General features: G+C 43.3%; 1 protein-coding gene across 2 annotated transcripts; it reads left to right on the top strand.

Annotated features, from left to right (window-relative positions):
- The first annotated feature begins 6,627 nt into the window (after positions 1 to 6,627).
- HMGXB4 (HMG-box containing 4) lies at positions 6,628 to 21,869 on the top strand. 2 transcript variants are annotated; one of them, XM_075501619.1, is made up of 11 exons: positions 6,739 to 6,869; positions 9,060 to 9,165; positions 9,753 to 9,871; positions 11,228 to 11,303; positions 12,268 to 13,406; positions 14,612 to 14,693; positions 15,209 to 15,273; positions 15,558 to 15,663; positions 16,226 to 16,395; positions 17,724 to 17,846; positions 19,749 to 21,869. In XM_075501619.1, exons 2-11 carry the CDS (start codon positions 9,135 to 9,137, stop codon positions 19,791 to 19,793), a joined length of 1,956 nt encoding a protein of 651 aa, XP_075357734.1. In that variant the 5' UTR covers positions 6,739 to 6,869; positions 9,060 to 9,134; the 3' UTR covers positions 19,794 to 21,869. The 2 variants fall into 2 exon arrangements, with proteins under 2 accessions (XP_075357740.1, XP_075357734.1); XM_075501625.1 differs by lacking the exon at positions 9,060 to 9,165 and having other exon boundaries at positions 6,628 to 6,869.
- The last annotated feature ends 184 nt before the right edge of the window (positions 21,870 to 22,053 follow it).

Genomic DNA, 22,053 nt, shown 5'->3' with positions numbered 1-22,053 from the left:
AGTGGTAAAAGGAGTATCTGCATTTAAGCAGCAAAAGGGTCATAACTGCATGTTCGGCACCCACTGGCACCTTGACTATCAGGAGAAAAAGTGTAGGGAGGAAAAGAGAGAAAGAAGAGAAGAAAGATGGTAGAGCCCTGCAGTAGCTAGGGCATGTTGGAGAAATGAAGCAAAAGGAAGGTCAGTTCCAGAGCCTCCAGCATGATGGTGGTGGCCCACCTTGCAAGGCAATATCACAGAGTGCTACCGACCTGAGACAACAGTCCCTCCTCCACATTACAAGTGCTGCAGTCACAGAACAAACCTAGAGCTAAGCAGGCTCTGTCCTGGTCCCCAAAAGGCTGGGAATAAGCTGTATATATTCTTTGTTTGCCATATCCCCCTGTGACTACAGGTGAAATTATAATGCAGACTGACTCTTGCTGGGTTTTTAACATCTTATCAGAAAGTTGTATCCAAAGGTTTTAAGAAAGTACTCAACTCTTCTATCCTTACAAAAAAAAGGAGAAGTATTTCATCTAGAGGGTAGTATTAGAGTCACTGTATAAGACCTTGGTGAGACCTCTGAGCAAACTATGCCCATTACCAGTCACCCAGCTTCAGGGAAGAATTGAATGTGAGCAAGCGCAGAGCAAGGCTGCCAGCATGGGGAGAGGAAGGAGGAGGCCAACAGCTAGGAGGGAACTAGGAGAGCATGCCTTGTTTAGCCTAGCAAAATGAGAACTGAGAGGAGGTATGACGGCTCTCTATAAATACATCAGACAAAAACAGCAACAAGAGACAATAATTATATTAGCTAAAAGAAAATGTTGGCACAGTAACAAATGGATACAAGCTAACCATGAATACATTTAGGCTGGTAGTCAGGAGACAGTTTCTAACCATCAGATGAAAGAGATCCTGGAACAGCCTCCCAGTGAGCATTGTAGGGGGATGAGACTTGATTGCTTTTAAGATAAAGATCGATCAGTTTACAATAGGGATTGAATGACAGTGGGCCTGCAATAGCAGAGAACAGCACTTGACGACCCCATCTACTCCCGTGACCCCGAAAGCATTGCAAATTACCTGCTGTGTAAATGGCTGCAACATGTAAAATGTCCTGCCACACCACCAGTTTCCCCCAACACATACAACTCTGCAATGCATGCAGATGTACAAGGCACCTTTTGTTATTCCTCACCTGGTACCAACACCAATGCATCTTCTTATTGCCTTTGCCATGCCTCCAAACTTTGGGATTCTGGAGACCTTTCCACATGTCACTGCTTGCCCATATTTTTGTAGGAGCTCCATAAATCATGGCACACCACAGTCATGAGGTTGGCATTAGCCCAGCTAGCATCCCAAGAGTTTTGCAGGCAGCACTGTCCTGTTGCCAGCCTCTGCAAACTCCACTGCCGCTTTGCAGCTGTTCAGGGAACAGTGAAGGCTTCTGCTCTTCCCAAAAGTTCTGATCTCCAGCTACAACATCTGTAGCCAGAAGCAGAAGCAATATGCAGGCTTGGTCCACAGAAACAGCCATGACCCATCTACATTATTTGAAGATAAATTTTAGCAATATAATAATTTCTGCTACCCAGTGCAGGACAGATGCTGAAGCTGTGGTTCTGTCATAAACAGAAAACTGCAGGAATGAAGCAGCCCATAGTTACAGGCTTTTTCATATAGGTGAAGGATCATGCCACTGTCTAAAAACAGAGGAGCAGGTCAGTATGGCCTGTGCAGAAGAGGGCTGTTAGGGAGAGAGTCAAGGTGTGAGAGAAGGAAATTAAATAAATCACCAGATCCAAGGAAAAAAAGGAAAATGTAAAACAAGAATACAGATAGGGCTGAATGCCTGACGTTTTATCGGACCACAGTTGTGAGGAATTATGGTCAGCAGAGACCAGCAAGGTGCCCAGGGAGCAGGCATGGAGGGAGAGCTGAGCACTGAAACCAGTGGCATAGGCCATGTATGGCTCCATGAAACTCAGATTAAACCAATTCTACTTCCCTGGCAGGTGGTGAGGAGGAGGAGATAAAAATCAGTGAAGAGAGGCAAATCCAAGGCTGACTGATGCTCTGCATTTAGCCTTTCCTCTACACACACCACCCTGGTACTGTCCCTTTCCCTTTGCCTAACCACACCCAGGAGCATGCTCTTCCTCTCTGGACCCCACTAATCCTGCTGTAACACACAGTATTGTTTCCCCACCAGGTGGTTGAGGACACCATCCTCCTACCTCGCCTTATGTCTCTCAGCATGCGAATACAGAGGGTGCAGTGCTAGGAGCAGGCGGAGAAGGTGTGTCCCCACTGTAGCTCTGGGGAACATTCAGGCTATTCTATTGATGTTACAAATGAATGCAATGCACCCTTGCGGCTTCGTTAGTGACTATATTCCCAGATGAAGAGGCAAGAAAATGAATGCACCCTGCAAAAAAAATGAAGACAAACGGGAAGGAATTTAAGTAAATCGTCAACACCTAAACAGTGCACATAACAAATCTTTTGAAGTTTTGCTTCTCTAAGGAAGCAAGTCCTTGTATTCAAACAGGACTCACTAGCCTTGTTTATAAATAAGACTAAGGAAATTATATGGCTGAGGTAATTGGCATGCAAGGTCCATTTCACCTAAAGTCCACTGTAACATTGTAGTCACTTCCTCCATATTCATATCCATAAGCCTTTTAAAATGTATTTATTTTTTATAGAACCTATCCAAATGTAACAAGCCACGCTTCCTTTTTAAGGGCAGTTTGGTACCTAGTAACATACAAGTGTTGTAGTGTGCACAGAGAAGAGTAGCACTGCCTGTGCAAAACAAAGCAGGCTTTTCATGGATAGGTGGGGATCAGAAGTTTTAGCAAGAGACAGCAAATTTCACACAACCTTCAACAAGAGCAGCAAGATAGACAGGATTTAACAAATAGGGCTATCTTTTGAACAAAGCTTCTGCTGTCAGCCAAAAGAAAAGAAAGGATGACTGCAAAAAGAGAAGCTTGATTTTGAACTATTGACTATGGGTTATTCAACAGTAAAAAACATTATCACAAAGACTGCAATTAGCTGTGCAAAGGAAGAGTAGATTTTCTTATGCAAACAGCTGCGTTACTGGGTACTTGCTCCTTTATGTTAGCAAGATGTCAAAACCAGACTGGGATGCTAAGACTCTGAACAGAGTCCCAGAGTTTAAACCAGGTCCCATTCTAGTTAATGCCAAATCATCTTGGAAAGGTCCTTTCCAACCCAAACTATTCTATGATAATCTAGGAAAAAAATACGGAAAAATGGGACAGGAGTGAAAGTGAAGAGAGATTTGTGAGTTGCAAACTATGACAGGAAGAATTTCTAATTGTCCATACAGCTCTGAGTGCCGTATTTAGTTCTATACGAAACTTGGCTGTGGGCTCGTGCTCATGTTACTATTCATTCCCCTTATATTCATTGCGCTTGAGAACCCACTGAACTAAGCACTAAAAAACAATGAAACAGAAAGAGGGCTACTGGATCTAGAAACTTGCACTTTAGTGCAGGCAGGGGAAAATAGGCAGAGAAGGATAGATGGTAGATATAATCTGGGGAAAGCAAGACCATATTGGGTGGCATCATGGGCAGTAACCCTTAGCACACAACTAATCTCGCATTAAGCGTAAGAAAGTATACACACGTGCTAAAACGTTCTGCACTGGCAAGAGCATTTCATACAATATGTATCTCACTGCCGAGAAGACACCTGAGGGAACATACCATGTACCCTTTTGTAGTTTCACTCCCTGGCATGTAGGCAAAAGAATGCAAGATGCTCTGAATAAAAGGAATTAGCAATATTCTCACAATAGTCTGAGACTGACTGACTGAAGCTGCACTTCAGGTCTCAAAAACTATGGGGACTGTTTGATTTTCTGATTCCCTCACTACAACCTCTTGTATTCAAGAGTACAAAGAAACAATTCTGCCAGGTGTTAAGGATTTGAAGAGGTTGTGACTCTCTTAAATTTGCTATCAGCATCCTGACATTTTCCCCACCTGACCTATATAATTTAGGTGTACACTCTAAAGGGATCCCTGGATTTTCTAGGAAAGGGAAAGGCTAAGCTGTTTGAAAGCACCCAATAAATGCCAGTGTTTTGTGCTGGCTGGTTCCCTTTATTAGCTCTGAAGAGTGGGAATGATTGAAATGAGTTTTTCTGAGCATTTCTGCACTGATGAAAAGTGCAGTAGGAGGGACTACATGTTGTTGTTGTTACTCTTACAATTACTATTATTATTATGATTGTTCTGTGGGAGGAAAGCAACATGGATAGATCTCACCAGGGGAAGACTGAATGATTGGTGCTTCAGTGGCTTTATGTGCAAGTATCCTGCTATATGCTCATTTTTGCAAATTCACCTGCAAATTCATTCTCTCTCCTCCACACGCAATCTAATACCTATGAACCATTCAGCACTAAAAACATTAAACTGCAGGGGAGCTAGAATCCTTTCTCATTCTAGGGTGCAGAATATTAAACATACCATCCCTACACTTTTACTAGCTATCATTATTAAATGCCTGTCATCATCAAATACCGGGCTAATTTAGACTTTCAATTTTCAAAGCAATCTGTATCCCTGTTCCTTTAGGCTGCACCTAGCCTCTCCCAACCATGCTAATGGCTTATTCTGACTTGCTCCTATTCTGCCTCCACCTGACCCCTAGGCCAAGTGCTCCCAGGGGTTAACTGATGCTTCCGTACAGTCCGTAACACGAGCCAGAAAGCTGAAGACTGTAAAATCCTGGTGACAGGAGCCATGGTTTTTGTTGTACTGGGCATTGCCAAATGGGGTATGGATCCATCACTGGGACCCCTAGAAACATCATCAATAATCGGAGGTAAAGAGCAGGTCTCAGTGAGTTCAACTCTGGCAAGGTCCTGGTCATAAATCTGCAGAGGCACTTGTCCACCTGGGTAACTCCTCCCTGGGTTACGGGTTGGATGGCAAGGAGTGATTTTAGAGAGAGTTTCACCAGCAGCAGGCACACATGTGTACATGCATGAGAACATCTGCACAGGCCTCGTGCTCAGCCTAAGGGCCGGTGGGTTTTAGCCTTATGTGTTACAGCTGCTGCACTTGCAGACATTGATCTGTGCACAGAGGCTGTACCCCTCACTTTGGATCAAACTATACTTTCACACAGCATAACAAGCATAGGCCTCTATCCTCTTCTAATTCCTCTAGGCCCTACTGTACTGCAAATAATTATTGTCATCATTACGTACTTATTAGGACACAAAAGCATCATCAGAACCAGAAGGTGGACCTGTAAGCACCGGGGAACCAGCATGCCTGTGATGGGTCAGGTTTAACCTCAGGCATGGCTGGGAATTGTAGTCTGCAGACAGCATGTGGCTTTGAGCAGCCTCTGACAAAGAGTCATGTGAGTGTCTGCCGGCATCTAAATAAAAAGAAGACTCCTGCATCAGTGGAGATGATGGAATTTAAGGTAAGAGTTAAATGAAGTTTGTTGAACAGGGACCTCCTAAGTGGTCAGAGTGAAGAAAGGCTAAGCTGGTGGGAAAAAGACTTGTCTTTTCTGACCAGGCTGTTTCTTGAGTTTTTTTACCTCTATCTTGAATCCTTTGTGGTAAAAAATGGGCCCTTGAGAAGACGCTGGGGGTTATTTGCCTTTCTCTTGCCTGCCACCTTTGGACAGTCGATTGGAAGGGTGTGAGGGTTGCATGACAGCCATCTCAGGCAGTAGCCCCGAGCGTGCTCTTCAGACACGCTTATCTCAGCTCCTGCTAGTCCTGACTCTCCACCTGTGCAGTACATCCCCTGAATTCCTCAGGCAATCAGATAGGCTTACAGGAGATGTGCCCGTTCATGTGCATGCATGACAAATCTCATGAAAGTGCTGGCTCTGTAACTGCTTAGTAACCAGAATTCACCCTTTCCCACTGACCCACAGTGGCCGGCACAAGCAGCCAACAACTAGCCCACGCTGCAAGCCCAGCCAGCTTGGAGACTTCTCTGTTATTAAAGAACGGGATGAGAAGAGAGGGGAAGCTGTGCCACGACAGCCCAGCACACGCAGCACAAGGAGGAGGCTGTGCCGAAGACGGGGGAAGGTGGGCGCGTGCTCCGCGCGAGGTGGGCACAGCCGGGGCCCAGCACAGGCACCCAGCGTGCGGCCTGCTCACGGCCCCCACGCCAGGCACAACCTCCGAAGGCGCACACGGCACCCGGGCAACCACGCTGGGGTGTCTGGGGGCACGGCGGGTGGCCCAACCCCCAGTGCGAGCACTGCGCACTGCGGCCCTCCGCTCGGGGCCCTGCCCTGGGCCCGCGCGCTTGCACCAGCCGGGCACCGGGCGGGCGAGGGGGAGGAGGCCCCAGGCCAGGCCCCGGGGCCAAGCCGCTAGGCAGGCCCCGGCGCACGGTATACCGAACCCCGCCCGCGGCAGGAGCGGTGGGTCGTGGCGGGGAAGGCTAAGTGCGTGGCGGCTGCCGCCCCACGGCCGTGCCGCCCGGCGCAGGGTGGCGGCACCCCCGGCCCCGCCCGGGCCATCGATGCGCTCGGCAATCCCGCACCCCGCCTGCTCCCCCGCCCCGCGGGTGCCACGTTGGAGGTGCTCGGCGCTCGGCTGGCTGCCCCTGGCCCCGGCGCCAGGCGGGTGTCCCTTGTCTCCCTCTCCAAGATGGCGGCCGCGGGTGGCGGCGGCGCGGCGGGAAGCGGCGGCGCAGAGTGAGGCGGCCGCGGCGCCTCCCCCACCCTGCGGCTGCGGCTCGGCACCGGCGGGCCGGCAGCTCCCGTCGCCGCTGGGCGGCCCCGCCGCCGGGGCACGCTCGGGCCTGCTGCAGGGGTGGAGCCGCGGTCTGGAGCGAGGCCGGAGCGCGCTCGGGTGAGAGGGCGCGCGGGCGGGAGTGGGGCGGCCGAGCCCGCTTCAAACGGAGGTGGCGGGAGGGGCGCGGGCAGCGGCGGGCTCCGGGTCCTGAGGGCGTTGGCGCGCGTGCGCGGGGCTGGGCCGCCGGGTGCCCCGGGACGGGCCCGGCCCCGTCTGTGCGGAGGGTCTGGTGCCGGTGTTTGCTCCCTCCGCCGCGCTCGGAATTCCCGGCGGGGCCCGCCTGCTCCCGCGCCCTGGCGGCTCCCCCAGGTCGCTGGGAGCGCCGGCGGGAAAGGGGACGAGAGAGCCCGGCCCGAGCCGCCGCCGCCCCGCTGCTTGCACCCACCGCGGTCTGTCGCCAGTGGGGTGTGCAGCCTCCTTGGGGGACCGAAGTGCGGAGTCCCTGTGGAGTCCGGGGGGCTGCAGAAGAGCAGTGTGTGGCCTTGATCCCGCAAGAGTGTGCGTCAAGGAACGGGAGGCGTGAAGAGAGAGTTTCTCCACTGAACCTGTGCGATTACTGCTGAAACCGAAAAATTTGAAGCAGGGGAACCTAATTAGGATTTATAGCATGCGACAAGTTATGGATATGTTACGTATTTGCAGGGTTAGAGATCTAGGTTGTAAACCCCTTTGGGCATTACCTACCAACCTTTATACCTGCCAAGCAGATAAGATTTAAAAAGAGAGTAAAAGGTATATGTGTAGCTATAAACAAATCTTCATTTCTCCAAGTCATCCATTCAGGAATGACTGTCTTCAGCTTTGTTTTGCTGAAGAGTATCTAAATTAGGCCCTTGTCCTCTTGAGTACAATGCTTTAGTATCATGTGTGTTTCCACTGAAGTCTATGTGACAGCTGAATATCATGAAATGTTGACAAGATCTGGTTCAAGATTGTGAGCCCACAAGTGGCAGGGTGCTCTTTTTTATTGCAAAGTGCAGTGCTGTAGCGTGTATACATAAATTCTGCCTACAAATTGCTGTGCTTGCTACCAACAATGTTTAGTGGTCAGAATACTGACTTAAAACATTTTGTGGCAGATGGTTTCCCAAAACCTGAAGAAATAACATGTATTCCTATGAATTTAAACAGAAATATCTCCTGTGTACCTGCAAGCTTGATTTAGTGGGGACTTTGTTGTTTCACTTAAGTAACCGCTATAGGATGAATATGTTGTACATGATCAGCCTCAGCCAGTTATTTAGAAAATTGAGGTGCATGCAGGGATGTACAAGCACAAGTTCCCTGCCCTCAAGGTATTCAAATGTAACTTCAGTGTAGCAAGATTACTGTGACAGCTAGAATGAACAAGCTGCATGGTCTTTGTGGTTGAATCCTTACGCATGTGCACATACACACAAACACACAAAATCAGTTAGGTGCAATTGGTTTAATCGCTTATGAGCAGAAGATCAATCTTTTCATGTTAAGCTGGTCACTGACTGAAGAACAAAAGCTGTTCACTCCGAGAGAACCAGAGTGCAGCTATTCCCTAAGGGCACTGTCCTCCTATATGCCAGCAACTGTGGAACAGAATGACTCAGAGGAGGCCTGAAACCTGGGGGCCTCACAGGGGTTGGGGTGCTGCAGAAACCCTAGCAAAAAGGAGTGCTTTCTTCCGTTCCCTCTCCCAGGCTGGCATTCAGAATGGCTGCAGTGGTAGTGTTGGGAAACATGTCAGAAGGATGCACACCTTCACTACAAAATGTGTGATCCTTTAGTTAAAAAGATTTGAAATAATTTTGTAGTACAATGATTCCTGCCTGGTTCCTTCTTTTCCTTCACTTCATCTGAGATTCAAGGGTTTGGAATCTCTCTTTAAACATCCCCACTCTTTGCTACAGTGGCTCCTGAAAAAAAAAGTCTTTCACACAAGTTTGGGTGTAGTTTTGTGTGTCATGAAAGTCAAACTCAGCTGTCTTCTCACCCTCTTTCTGTTCTTGTAAATAAATTACTTCAGTGATTTGGAGATTTTTACAAGGAAGAGGTGGTCTTTTATATCTTTGAAATAATAGAAAAACAACCTCCAATTTAATTTAAAAAAAAAAATCTGTCAAGCCTGAAGGGTGAGCATGAACCAACCAGAAGGTAGACTCCTTTCCTTTCCCGCTGTCTTCCAGAGAATCTTCACTTGATTCAGAGGAAGTTCCCCATTTTACATCGTGATTCTTCTTTATGGGAGGGTTATTTTCATTCTCTGTTTCTCAGACCTTTTCCTGTAGATGGGAACAGGGGAAGGAGCCCAGACGTGGCAACACATTCTCAGGCTCCTGCAGGACCACCATGGCTTATGATGACTCCAAGAAGAAAGAAGGTATGACTGCTTCATAATCTCAGAGGGAGTAGCAAAAAAAAGGGTACCCTCTGCAGCCCTTGCCAGGCCATGCAGTCAGAGTGGGAAAGGAAGCTAGTATGCTGTGGAGCCCTTAAATTTAACCTGGCTGAGTTGCTGGAGGATCGCAAGCCCTTGACTTCCAGGTGTAAAGTAACGGGACTAGAACTTGAGAGAAACGGGTGGTATTTCCTAATGCAAACGCCTTGATTGGAAACTCTGCCACTGCAGCCTTTCTTCTCCCTGCCAGGTCAATTGAATGGGAGACCAGGGATAGGGATATGTTTAGTCATGGTAACATTTCTAGGTCAAGTTGTCTTTAGGAAGAAATATACAACGGTTAGAAATGAAATCTTGAGTGATTGTGTTATAGCATTAGAGCACTGAGCCCCATCCCTGTGGTCAGTGAGTACAGATTGTTACCTTTTAGGCCCCTGTGCTTGTTGGGTTTTGTGCATCACTCTGTGCCAGAGTCCACCGTTACTTATTTTGTGCGTAGTCCACATGTCTATCATTCCTTAATGGGGTATTTAATTTCTTCCTTTTTTTCCATTTCACGTAAATCTTAGAGTTCCTAGAGAGTGACCGAAGTGTTGATGACGTGGGGCTGGCAACTGGCAGGATACAGCGAGAGAAAAAGCGCTCTTACAAGGATCTGCTGCAAGAGGAAGACGAGATAGCAACTCAGGTCAGGAAGCCCTCAGAGAAAAGATTGACGGTGTTAAGGATATGTGTAAAGCTAGTGATGAAATGGGATGGATGGGTTTCTTGTTCTTATATAGAAATGCATGTAGAAGACTGCAAGAGCAGCTAATCATGTCCTGTATTGTTCAGTAACTTTCCTGGGGAAGAGGAGGGGGTTAGTCCCAATTACAACTGATTCTGATTTTTCTGGCCTCAGAAAATAGAGTAGTATGATGCTGTCCTAGTCTTGATGTAGAACCTTGCAAGTCATAAGATAGCAAGAATAACTTTTTACACAAAAAAAACCCCTATATTTTCAGAATTTATGGTTGTACAAATAGCCAGCAAAGGATGAATATAATGTTAACTGATGTGCTGTTGTCTTCCTGATTCTACAGACAGCCTGAAACGATAGCTCTTGAGAGGTATGAACTTGCCCTATTCACCTCTTTGGGGCCTTAACTCTGAAATCATGTAGTGACAACTTAAGTTTCTTCAAAACTTTCCTCTTTGAGCTAAAATTTCTGCTGTTAGCTCAAAGGTGACTATCTTGTGATTATTTTTAATTTTTTTTAATCTGGAAAAGAAGTTCTAGTTTAAAATGAAAATGATGTTCTACCACACAGATGGAATTCTGGAGAGGAGCTTCATTTTCAGACCATAAATTGGTCAAGAGACAAATAATAATTGGGTGACGTGACATATTAAGGTCAATTTTTTGGCCCATCATTTTAATTGTCACCTCTCTGTACCTCCTTTCACTTCTTTTATCTTTTTCAGCATATTAAACATGAACTGCTCACCTTCATTTTCAAGGCTTGACAGCCTATGCATGCTTAGTTATTTCTTAGCTTTATTAAGAGGTAGATGTCTGTCTTTTATCAACTCATCAGATGATCTTCATTGCCCATTTCTTAACACTTTCAAATGTGCTTTTTCAAGTTTTCTTGTGTGTTGCTCCTCTCACTTGGGGTACCTCCTTATAGAGATCTGTCTTTCAGTTTCCTTATAGCCCTGTTGTGCTGCAATGCCTACAGAAAGCGTGATGCCAGTTAGGTGGCTGATGTGCTGAAACCAGTCCTGACTAATACCATTTTTTGTATTCTCCCACCTGTCTGTACCATGTTTTTTGTCTCTTACCTTAAACCTACACTGTGGGCTCTTGGGGACAGAGTATGTTTCCTTTGCTTGTTTTAGCACCTAGAATAATGATCCTGGTTCATACCTAGGATTCCTTGATGCTACAGTAGTACAAACAACTCTTGATATCTCCTACAAATTATTATCTATGCCAATAATCCATGTGAATCTCATATTATTTCTCTCTTGTTTGTCAGCAATGTTTTTCTTTGTATTCTAGGACAGTGAGCTTTTTCCGGGGACAGAACCCCACAAAAAGAAGAGAAAGCACTCATCGGATGAGTTCTGCTACAGAGGTAAAAGAGTAATCCAGCACGGGAAGGGGATAACAGATCATGACTTCAAGGAAAGGATACTGTTAAACCAGTGTCATCAAGCTTTGTGGTTAGCACTTTATGGGGGGAAGGTACATCAACCCGTCTTAGGAGAAGTAATCAGAAACCTGACGCTGATCAGCACCAGACAGCAAAAGATTAGGGAATGATATTTTCAGAGTCTAGCTTAACAAGTTGCCATTGTTGGGGGTAGAGCTCTTCCACCCCCTTTTTCATTGACAAGTTGTAGTTTTCTAACCCGTGCCTTCCCTTTTGGCATTTGCATATCTTTTTTCCCCTATTGCATTACAAACTGTAGTTTTAATTGCAGATAATGTTACTTTCTCTGAATTTATAAAAATAGAATGCATCAGGGTGAAAAATAAAAGCTTTTGGGTTCAGTTTAAATACAGAAACATTATTCTCACAATTAATAAGCTGGCCAGAAAATGACAATTCTGTTTCATAAAAGCTTAATAGGTTCAAGATTTATTTTTGGCCCAAAGAAAAGAGAAAGCCAAGGTGAAATTTTGTCAAAATCTGTTTTCAGAATCAAAAAGATTTCAATTAATTGGTCTCAACTTGGCTAAAAATGGCAAGAAAACCTTGCACTTGAGATATAATTTCAGGTTCAATAAGACACATTTTCATTAAAATATGTTATTTCACAATAGAATACAGATTTTGACAAAACTTCAATAACTTTCCTACTCTGTCTTCCTGCCTTAAAATATTTGACCAGCTTGGGCATTACAGCTCCTGAATTGCATCAGTAAGGCCATGCTGAACTGGCTGCAAGCTTCAGAGATCTTCTGTTTAAGCCAGGATGCAAATCTATTAGCTGTAATCATAAGTCTTGCAGGATTCCCACTTTGCTTCCTTGGGCTAGTGTAATGCTGTGTTTAAGGGAATCATCTTGATGTACATTTCTCTTGATCTTTTTCAGGTGTTTCGCCTTTGGATCCACCATCAAAGAAGAAGAAAAAAGCAGTTTCTAGCCCATCCTCAGCTGACACAACCATGGATTTACTCAAGGCTATCACCTCACCTTTGGCCACAAGCTCAAAGTCTTCAAAGAAGACCTCTGAAAAATCATGCTATTCTGCCTCTGGCCATTCTGAAAGCAAAAAGGAGCACCACAAGAAGAAGCTAAGTGGGAGCAGTGGGGAGCACTCGGTGGATGATGGCAGCTTCCACAAATCTAAAAAAATGAAACCTCTCTACGTGAACACAGAGACACTTACTCTCCGTGAACCTGATGGCTTGAAGATGAAGCTCATCCTTTCACCGAAAGAGAAAAGTAGTGCAGCAGATGATGATTCTTTCTCCTACTCTTCAGCACCAGCAGCTGCAAAGAAATCTTCAAAGAAATCAGCTCGAGATGAGCAAGGCTCATTCCTGCTGGGTCATGAACTGCAGAGCTTCCTGAAGTCATCCCGGAAGAAGCACAAACCACCTCCGGACCCACATCCACCTTCTGAGAGTTTTGGTGCTGACACCTCCCTTTTTTCAGAGGGCCATGGGAGCGAGTATGAGATTTCGGGTATGGAGGCACTGCCAGAATCTGGTTCCTCTTCTGGTGGGGAGTTGGAGGCTGGAGAGCTAGTGATAGATGACTCCTACCGGGAAATCAAGAAGAAGAAGAAGTCAAAAAAAAGTAAGAAAAAAAAAGACAAGGAGAAACACAGAGAGAAGAAGCACTCTAAGTCTAAAAAGAGTTCTGGGCATGCTCCTGTGGCAGTAGCAGAAGTAACAGTGTCACCACCACCTCCTCCCAGTACCCCACATGTTCTTCCTCCACCTCCTCCTGCTGTTTTTCACTCAGATGGTCAAGGTGAGAAGAGGAGGAAAAAGGAAGACAAGGAGAAGGACAAAGCTGAGAAATGGGAAAAGGAAAAGGAAAGAGAAAAGGAAAAAGAAAGAGAAAAGGAAAAGGAAAAGGAAAGAGAAAAGGAAAAGGAAAGAGAAAAGGAAAAGGAAAGAGAAAAGGAAAGAGAAAAGGAAAAGGAAAGAGAAAGAGAAAAGGAAAAAGAAAGAGAAAAAGAAAAGGAAAGAGAAAAGGAAAAGGAAAGAGAAAGAGAAAAAGTAAGGAGAAATTAGAGGGAAAATAGAAATTGGGTGATGGGTCATGGTGAATTAGGCACTCCATTACAAAAGCATGTTAAATTGAAACAGAAGGATAGCTAATACCAGGATCGATGGTTTCACTGAAGCATGTTTGGAAAAATGTGTCAGCCACTGTGATTTCTGTTTGTAGCAAAAGGAATATATATCATTCTGGTTTTGTGGCACAGGCAGTCTTTAGCTAATAGAGGTTCTTTGAAAAGGTTATACTTAATTTGCTTGGTATAGGTTATGTACCAAGCACAACTGCATCATTTTCTAGCTATTGCCAGGCAGACTTTTGGACTAATGATCTAGTCGATCATCATGGTTCCTGTAAAAAGGAATTAAGCTCTAACCTGAAAAGTGAAGATATTTACCCATTTACTCCTGTATTCAAACGAAATTCTAGTTCTTGTAGTCTAGCACATTCCCAGTTTTGTCCTGTACTCATAAATTCAGTTTTCCATGGTTAGTGTATAAAAATATGAGTAGGAGAAATGGTAGCTAGCATATGAATGAGTTTACCAGTGATAACAACTATAGCTGTGTCAGTATATAAATGGAGAAAAGCCGTTTCTGTATGTTCAGATAGACGAGTTGCTTTGTGTCAGGAAATGGGCAGACATAGCACAGATTTGTTCAGCCATTATTCTGTTCTATTTGGTAAGTTTTCTCTGACCATAGTTTGGCAACTGCTTATGCCTCTGTTGTCAATGTACTTACACTGTCTTATTTTCCTGCCAATTTGAAGTGTTTTGTAAGGATGCAAGGAATGGAACAAAACATTATGATGAGGACTGAATTCTTTTGACAGATCTATGATAGGTACTGTGAATAGTATGGCAGATATATTTTTTTTATGATTTTAAGTTTTAAAACTACAGTATATTAACAGAGTTGTATGTTGATCCTGGATTTAGAGCAGCAGGTTGTTGTAACTTATGAATGAAATACATTGATAGAGTTGTTGCAAGATAAGCCTTGTACTAAGACTGGTTCTGGCTGGTTCCTGTACTTTCATAAATGCTAAATTCAGCCAGAACATGTAAAATGCTGCTTTTTAGGTTCCTGATCTAAGCACCACATCTTTCTTTTAAGTCTCCATTAAATGCCAGATTCTTATTAAATTTGAGTAGGTGTCATTATAATTAAAAATCTTTGTTTCCTTTTCTTCTTCTGACTAGCCAAAGAAGAAAAACATGTCTGCCTATCAAGTGTTCTGTAAGGAATATCGTACAACTATTGTGTCTGAGCACCCTGGAATAGGTGAGAGAATAATCTAGCCTTCTCTTGATTATACACCGGTCGGATTAATTAGCAGAACATACCATCTGTTTCATACCAACCTCTTAATTTTGACAGAATGCAAAGAATCTGCCAATTTTCTTTGAATAAGAGGTGGCAAAGGGGACAGGAGTGGATTTAATTGTTTGATTTAATTGGTTTCGTTTAATTTCATTAACCAAGCTGTGAATCTGGATAAAGAAATTGCTAGCTCTTTCTTTCTTTACTTAAAGAGTTATCTTCATTGTGTTACTTTCCTGTATATACACGTGTGACTTTGTATTCCCGGTATCAGCTTCTTTTTTCATTTTAAACAGGAACGGGAATGCACACTGGCAATCATTTTCAGGATAGTGTGAGAGTTCCAGTTGTGGAATGGGTTGCTTCCTAAATGTGTATGCATGGGCCAGTAAATTTCCTATGTTCTCCACATGATTTTACGATTTCATTTGTTTTAAACATTTGTTTTAAACATTTTTCTTCTTTCCTTCTGCCAGATTTTGGAGAGCTAAGTAAAAAACTGGCAGAAGTGTGGAAGCAGCTACCTGAGAAGGATAAACTGGTGAGTGCGTGTGAGATGTTTTTGTAAAATGATTTCTGTAAACTAGGTGCTTAGGTCAGAACATGCTGGCAGCATTGCTACCGTACCTTGAAAAATGCTAAAAAGTATGTAAAGATGGAAAGTACGGAAACCTTGCCCTTGTGGTCATAAAAGCATCCATTTTCTTCTCATGATATTGCTTTACCAGTTAGCTACATAACATCATTCTGCTTCCAGGTCCTGGCATCAGGTAACAGAATTACCTAATGTTATGAATCTCTCTTTTCATACCATGGTAACTGCAGACCTGGAAACAGAAAGCTCAATATCTCCAACACAAGCAGAATAAAGCAGAGGCCACCACTGTGAAGAGAAAGGCATCATCTTCAGATGGCGCACCAAAAATAAAAGGTAATTGTTGCACTTTATTTGCTCTGGTCTTCTTTCTTGGACAGGGAAGATAGTGTTGCCTGTGAAATAAGGAACAAAGGTCCTTTCCTGCTTCACACCGCTACCTGCTTTCTCACAAGTCTTGACATTTCACTCATCATGTTACTCAAAAACAATGTTTCTGTGAGAGTGAGAATGATGTCAGCATTTCTAAAAAAAGATTTCTGCGTCTAATTTGTAGAATGGTATTGGTTTAACAGTTCAGGGATTGAAATTTAAAATAAGAAGAGGCAGCAGGGAAGTTCTAGTGGGAGTAGTTTGCTGCTAGAGGAAAAAGGGTTGTTCTTGGCTTGGCATCTCTGTTTATCAGATCTCCCAAACCAAATCTCCCAAATTGCATTCAGCTGAGGTAGGTGCTTTGTACACGTAGAAGGAAAGTTTTGACTCCAAAGACCACAGGACCAAGTCCACAGAACTATTTAAGCATCTCATGCCTTTGAGATTTGAACTTCACTAAGTAAATAGGCTTGTAAGTAAAAGAACGAAAGAAGAGAATATGGAATTTTAATTTGTGTGTTTCCAGCTTCTCCAACAGGAGTGATTTCCCCTCATAAGAAATCCCCCACCAGCACTGTGGTGGTGTCTTCCTCACCAGCCAAAGTCCCTGAGACAGATCCTATTGACGTAGCTGCACACTTACAGTTGCTGGGTGAATCTCTGAGCCTCATTGGACACAGACTGCAGGAAACAGAGGTAACCAGCGATGTCACAGTGATGTCATGTAATCTGCACAGGATTGGGGAGGATTATTATTTTATTTTACTTAAAAGTTTAGTCAATGCTTCTCTGTTAGGAAGAGAAATTAGAGATGGTGTGTCATGTTTCTTTGATGCATTGTTTTTTGTTTTCAGTAAAATAAAAAGCCTTGTTTCTCAGTAAACAGTAGGTGTCAAAGAAAGACAGGTCCTTTGCAGCTCTAGGTCCTTGAAGGCAATTCTTAGTTCAACAAACTCTTCAGTATTTTCTTACTATGTGTTCACCTTGGATCTGGCACTTCCTTGCTATCTTTGCCAGACTCTGGTCCAGTTTTTGTTACTGTCTCAAGCCTTCATAGAAAACCATCAGAGAAGGCCTTTACCAAGATGGTTTTTGCATGTCCTGTTGTTTTCTGGCAGTATCGTACTGCCAGTGCTATGGATAGGGGCTACTATTGTTTCAACTTACCTGGTAACGTAGAAGATGATGTATTTTGGAATCATAGAATCATTTAGGTTGGAAAGGACCTTTAAGATCATCAAGTCCAACCGTTAACCTAACACTGCCAAGTCCACCACTAAACCATGTCCCTAAGTGCCACATCTACCATTTAAACCATTTTAATGGTTTCCTACTGTTAGATGATAGTGATTCTATGCATGCACGCAGACGCACTTTCAGAACTCAGCCCAGCCTGTAAGGAGAACACATACTTGGCTCAAATAATATCATTGAATTTTATGGCTAATGTGATCATGTCATCCCACTGTGCTTGTTTGTTTTAAAGCAGTAAAATAAATGTTCTTGCATTTTGTTTCTGATGTGACCGATTGAGGTCATTCTTCAGAGGAACAACTGGAGTAAAATCTCCCCCTTCGCAGAAAGGCACACAAACAAATTCCATTTCCTGAAAGTATATTAATGACTAAAGCATTTGTTAGACTTAGCATTTCCTTGAACTTCAGTAATAAAACAACTATTGTCTTTAGGACTCATGTAGTTAACAAAATAGACGAAACGAAATGGCAAAGAAATTACATTACAAAAAATTGTGGAATTGTTTTATGCAACTGACAACTTTCTGACCCTCTGTTCCCTGCTTTTTTCCTACACCAGTATGTTGCCTACTGAATTTTTAAATTTTTTGAGCCAGCAGTCTCTCTGTGAAGCACATGGCATAGTTTTGTTACTGTGTAAATAATGAAAGTGGACTAGAGGAGCTCAAGAGTGAAGATAGTGTATCTGCATGAGAATCAATACAGTTGTGAAAGAACCATAATTTCCACTACTCACCCCTATCCTTTCTTTTCTTTCCTTACTTCCAGGGAATGGTGGCTGTTTCAGGAAGTTTGTCAGTACTTCTGGATTCAATCATATGTGCTTTGGGCCCGTTAGCATGTCTGACCACTCAGCTACCTGAGTTGAATGGCTGCCCTAAACATGTTTTGGTGAGTTCCTTGTGGTTATTTCCATTCTAGCACTGTTAATTTCAGTAGAGTCCAGCTAGTTTTTGGATGAATCAGTCTTATGATGTGATTATAATTCCAGTGCAATATGAAAATTGTCTTGGTCATACACTTTTATAGAGGAATATCTTTTGAAATTCTTTAAGATGTTACTGTTGTACAGTATTGTGCAACTTTTTTTCTCCCAGTGGCAACTGACCTAATATTTGTAGCATTGATTGCAGTGTGTGTAGATACTGTTTTAGTGACTGAATCAATCCATCTGAATCAAATAAAAGCACCTGCACACATACCAGTATTTTTGAAAGTTCTAATTTTCCATAAAAATAAAAAGCACATTCTAGCTGCTCTGTATCACACAATCTATTTTTCCTTTAGTAGCATACCTTTTACATGTGGCTGTAACCTTCTCCAAGGAACGAAAAATAGTCTCTGTTTTAAGGAACTGCATAACTACAGGTTCTTGTCCACTTCAAACTACACTTAATATTGAGCCCTGATTTAGCAACAGCTCGTGGCATATATGTGGCGTGATGTGTCATAGAATAAGATGGTGGCAGCATAAAAGGAATCAGGAGTCATACCTCCAACAGGAGACATGAATAAAGTAGAGAAGGAGAGGAGCAGAAATGAAAAATAATATATAGTCTGCAAAAGATAAGAGATTAAAAACAAATCTGGCAGAATGACAAAAATGGGATATGAATTGGCGTGTTATAACAGGGCAGCCCAAACATGGATTCATTTTGAGAAAGGTCTATTAACAACAACAAAGTTGACAGCTTAGGCTGTGAGCTCCCACAAACTGGCTGTCTGCACAAAAGCTGAGTCAGTGGGGTGTTCCCATCTTAAGCCATGGAAAAACATCCTATGCTTTTTTTCCTTCTTGCTTGCCAAGTGCATTCAGAGCAATGACACCACATGACTAATGCTGCGTATATTGGAAACTTGATCAACTTATTGTTACAAGGGGCAATGGAGCTTTAGGTGGATTAGGGCACTTACCCTTCTGAAAACTGGTATTCATACTTGATAATAAATCATTCTGATTTTTACCATCAGACACATAACAACAGTGGTCTTTTAAGACATGGATAAAATTGTCAGTGGTCGTGTTGCATGTAGAATGCAATTTGTCTTTTCAGTCAGTAGGTGGCATTGTTAAATTCTAGAATCACAACTGGTGCAGATCCAGTTCCTCTGTCTTCAGCAATTAAAAGGTGGTATTCCTAAGGCCTTCTTCAGCCATCCAGCTTGAGCTTACTGAAATACTGCATTTGAAGAACATACAGATAATATACTGCTGGTTCTTGTTTTCTGATGTGCACAAGAAGGACTCTTACTCTCAGAATTCTGTTACGATTTGCAAGGAAAACTGGAGGGCACTTCTTTTTCCCATCTGACACCCTATTAGTGGGTGTGGTTGAGGGTTTTTTTCTTTACTTTTACACTACAGAATTTCATAAAGGACTTGTGAGTGTAAAGTAATTTATTTTTATATCCTACAACTTTGATAACTTCGCTCAAGTCCTTCATCACTAGTCTTTCCTGTGGTTGATGTGATATAGTCGATGTGGCTTGTTTCAAATTCAGAGAAGGAGTATGGGGTTCGTAAAGAGGAGGTCACTTGAGGAAAGCCTCAAGCGTTTTCATTGTTTCCAGCTGCTTACAAATACTGAGGCTACCTTTACGTTTAGTTAACTTACATTTCCAGAAATATGAAAATAAGCCTAGCAGTGGTAGTGATGACTAGGCAGATTTGGTTGTCTCATCATATGGTAACTTGTAAGACATGTCAACATGGTTAGTACCCTCATCTGTGTCATTTTTTAAGGATTTTGAGTCATTACCTGACACTAAAAAATACTGAATTTCTTTTTCCAGTCAAACACGCTAGACAACATCGCGTACATCATGCCTGGACTTTGATGGGAAAGGATCCTGGGATGTACTCAACCTCTGCATAACTGACTTGTGTACATATGCACTACGCCGGCACTCCCGAAGGGCTCCGTGTATAGGGTTTTACAGTTTTATATCGGTATAATACATAGGATTGTAACTATTTGACTTCTGTTTTATGAAAAGTTGTGAAGTTAAGCTGAGAAAACCCTTTTGTGTTGGTGGGTGAAATGTCCTCCAATCTGAAAGTATTTTGGATGAAGAATTCAGAAAGCTTTTGAGATACTTGCCTTAAATTCAGATCCTTTAGTGGGGGAAGCAGCCAGAGAATGCACTTCTCAATATAAAGAAAAAAACATCACCATGAGAGGAGTCACTGAAACAGGTGGCCCAGAGAGGTTGTTGACTCTCCATCCTTGATGATACTTAAAAACTGAATGAGCAGCCTGCTCTAGTTGGACTTTCTTTAAGCAGGGGGATGGACCAGATGACCTCCTGATATCCCTTCTAGCCTAAAGTATTCTGATATTCTATGGGCAGGTAGAGATGGTAATGTATTTTGGACCAAGGAATAGAACTGAGGTGTTCACCAGCCCTGTTTCTAACTGTTTTTCAGTTTAACATCTGCTGCTTGAGGGGAAAGCTAGATAGCTGATCAAACATACAGAGGTCTTTGCCTCTTGGTCACTTCTTCCAACCCCCCCTCCTCAGTCAGTAATAACTGAAAGCTGTCAGCATCGGCTGGCTGGTCTGGTAGCTGGCATTTGAAGTAAAATGGAAGATGACAACGAATTTAATCTTTTCTTGTGGACTTGCACCCAAATCGTCATTAGCACGATATATCAACGAACTGCATTGGCTTGAGAGAATGAACCTCCTGCTGATTTTTCCAGGGCATGGTCAGCGTGCTTTGATGGAGAGGAGCGTGGAAGCAGATGGGAAAAACTTGGATTGCTTCTGCCTATCTTGCACCTGTTTTGTGAACAGACAGCTTTGGTTTCTGAGATCGCTGATTCCCCATCCCTTTCACCAGCAGTATTGCAAGAGCCATGGTGCTGCTGTGAGGCAGTGACTAATGACCAGTTTGAAGCAGTTACGGCTGAGTAAGGCACATGTGGGTTGATTGGACCGATTCCCCTTCCTTCCAGCCACATACTTGGTGTTTGGTTTTCTGCTCCTCTAGAAGAGGAGCCACAGGAGAGCACTTGATTCTCATGTAGGCTGTTGTGTGTCTGTTATGTATATGTGGTGTTCATATCATATGTATTTAACTTTTACCAATATCTGTAACAGATTTTAATTTATCCTGTATATTTCTCTGTGTGTGTGTGTATATATATATATATATATATATACATAATTTAAAAGTAAAAACCCCTCCCTCCACCAACAGGGTGTGGAAAATAGGAATCAAGTTTGCCTCACCCCACTTCCTAAAGAAATCAGCTCTATGTGTAGTAGTAAGCATTGGCATTGTATGGGGAAACACCAGGAAGATTTTAAGCATTTGTAGAAACAGACTATCTTGTGAAGGTAGGTAGAACAACTGAAATATAATTTGACTCTAGCCTTTCCAGCCTTATAAAAGTTTCAAAATGACAGAAGAGCACTTTTTTACTTCCAACCTGAAGTCTAGCTTCTGTTTTTCAGGGCAGTTGAAAGTCAGCTGTCCCTCATTGTGGCTGAGCCCCAAATCATATTTAAATTAAATCCTCAGGTGTGTGGGAGGGTTTTTCTCCCCATTCCTCTTTACTATGTATTCCCCAGCTGTGCCTGTACAAGGTAGTCCGTCTCTTACGGAGCTTTTCTCGCTGCAGCGTTAGGTTTTCTCTGTCAGTTAGTGGAGGAGGCAGAAGGTTCTCAGACCACCGTACAAGTTCTCAACCCAAGCCTCAGACCAGAGCATACCTGTTTTAACAATACATGACTAATCTCAGTGAGCCTGGAATTGGGAAGGGCCCAGGAGGGAGGCAGTCCGATCCTGCTTCAGATCCTGGCCGGTACTAAAGCATCTGCTGTTGGGAGCAGCACAAAAATGACTGGCTCTTTCCAGCCCTTCACAACCGAGAGCATCATGGTGAAGGGGCAGATCTGCTCTGTAAGGAACAGAAGGGGATCAGCTTTAGCTTTGTCATCTGCACAGTGGAAAACTCTTGAAGAGTTTGAAAAATACTCACAGCCCCGGTGTATTGTATTTTTATTTAAAATTTGTACACTTTGTATAATCTGTATCTTGTGGTATTTGGTACTGGAGGGAAAACTTTGGCAAGACTTAGCAGTTTTTATA

Source organism: Mycteria americana, chromosome 1 (genome assembly GCF_035582795.1).
Source record: "Mycteria americana isolate JAX WOST 10 ecotype Jacksonville Zoo and Gardens chromosome 1, USCA_MyAme_1.0, whole genome shotgun sequence".
NCBI classification, from domain to species: Eukaryota; Metazoa; Chordata; class Aves; order Ciconiiformes; family Ciconiidae; genus Mycteria; species Mycteria americana.
This window is presented reverse-complemented; position numbering and strand designations above follow the sequence as displayed.

Excerpts from the sequence above, each read along its gene's own strand:
- HMGXB4 (XM_075501619.1), top strand. The coding sequence starts at position 9,135 with ATGGCTTATGATGACTCCAAGAAGAAAGAAG. Across the intron at positions 11,304-12,267 it reads GGATGAGTTCTGCTACAGAG|GTGTTTCGCCTTTGGATCCA; the intron begins GTAAAAGAGTAA and ends GATCTTTTTCAG. Across the intron at positions 15,664-16,225 it reads TGGCGCACCAAAAATAAAAG|CTTCTCCAACAGGAGTGATT; the intron begins GTAATTGTTGCA and ends GTGTGTTTCCAG.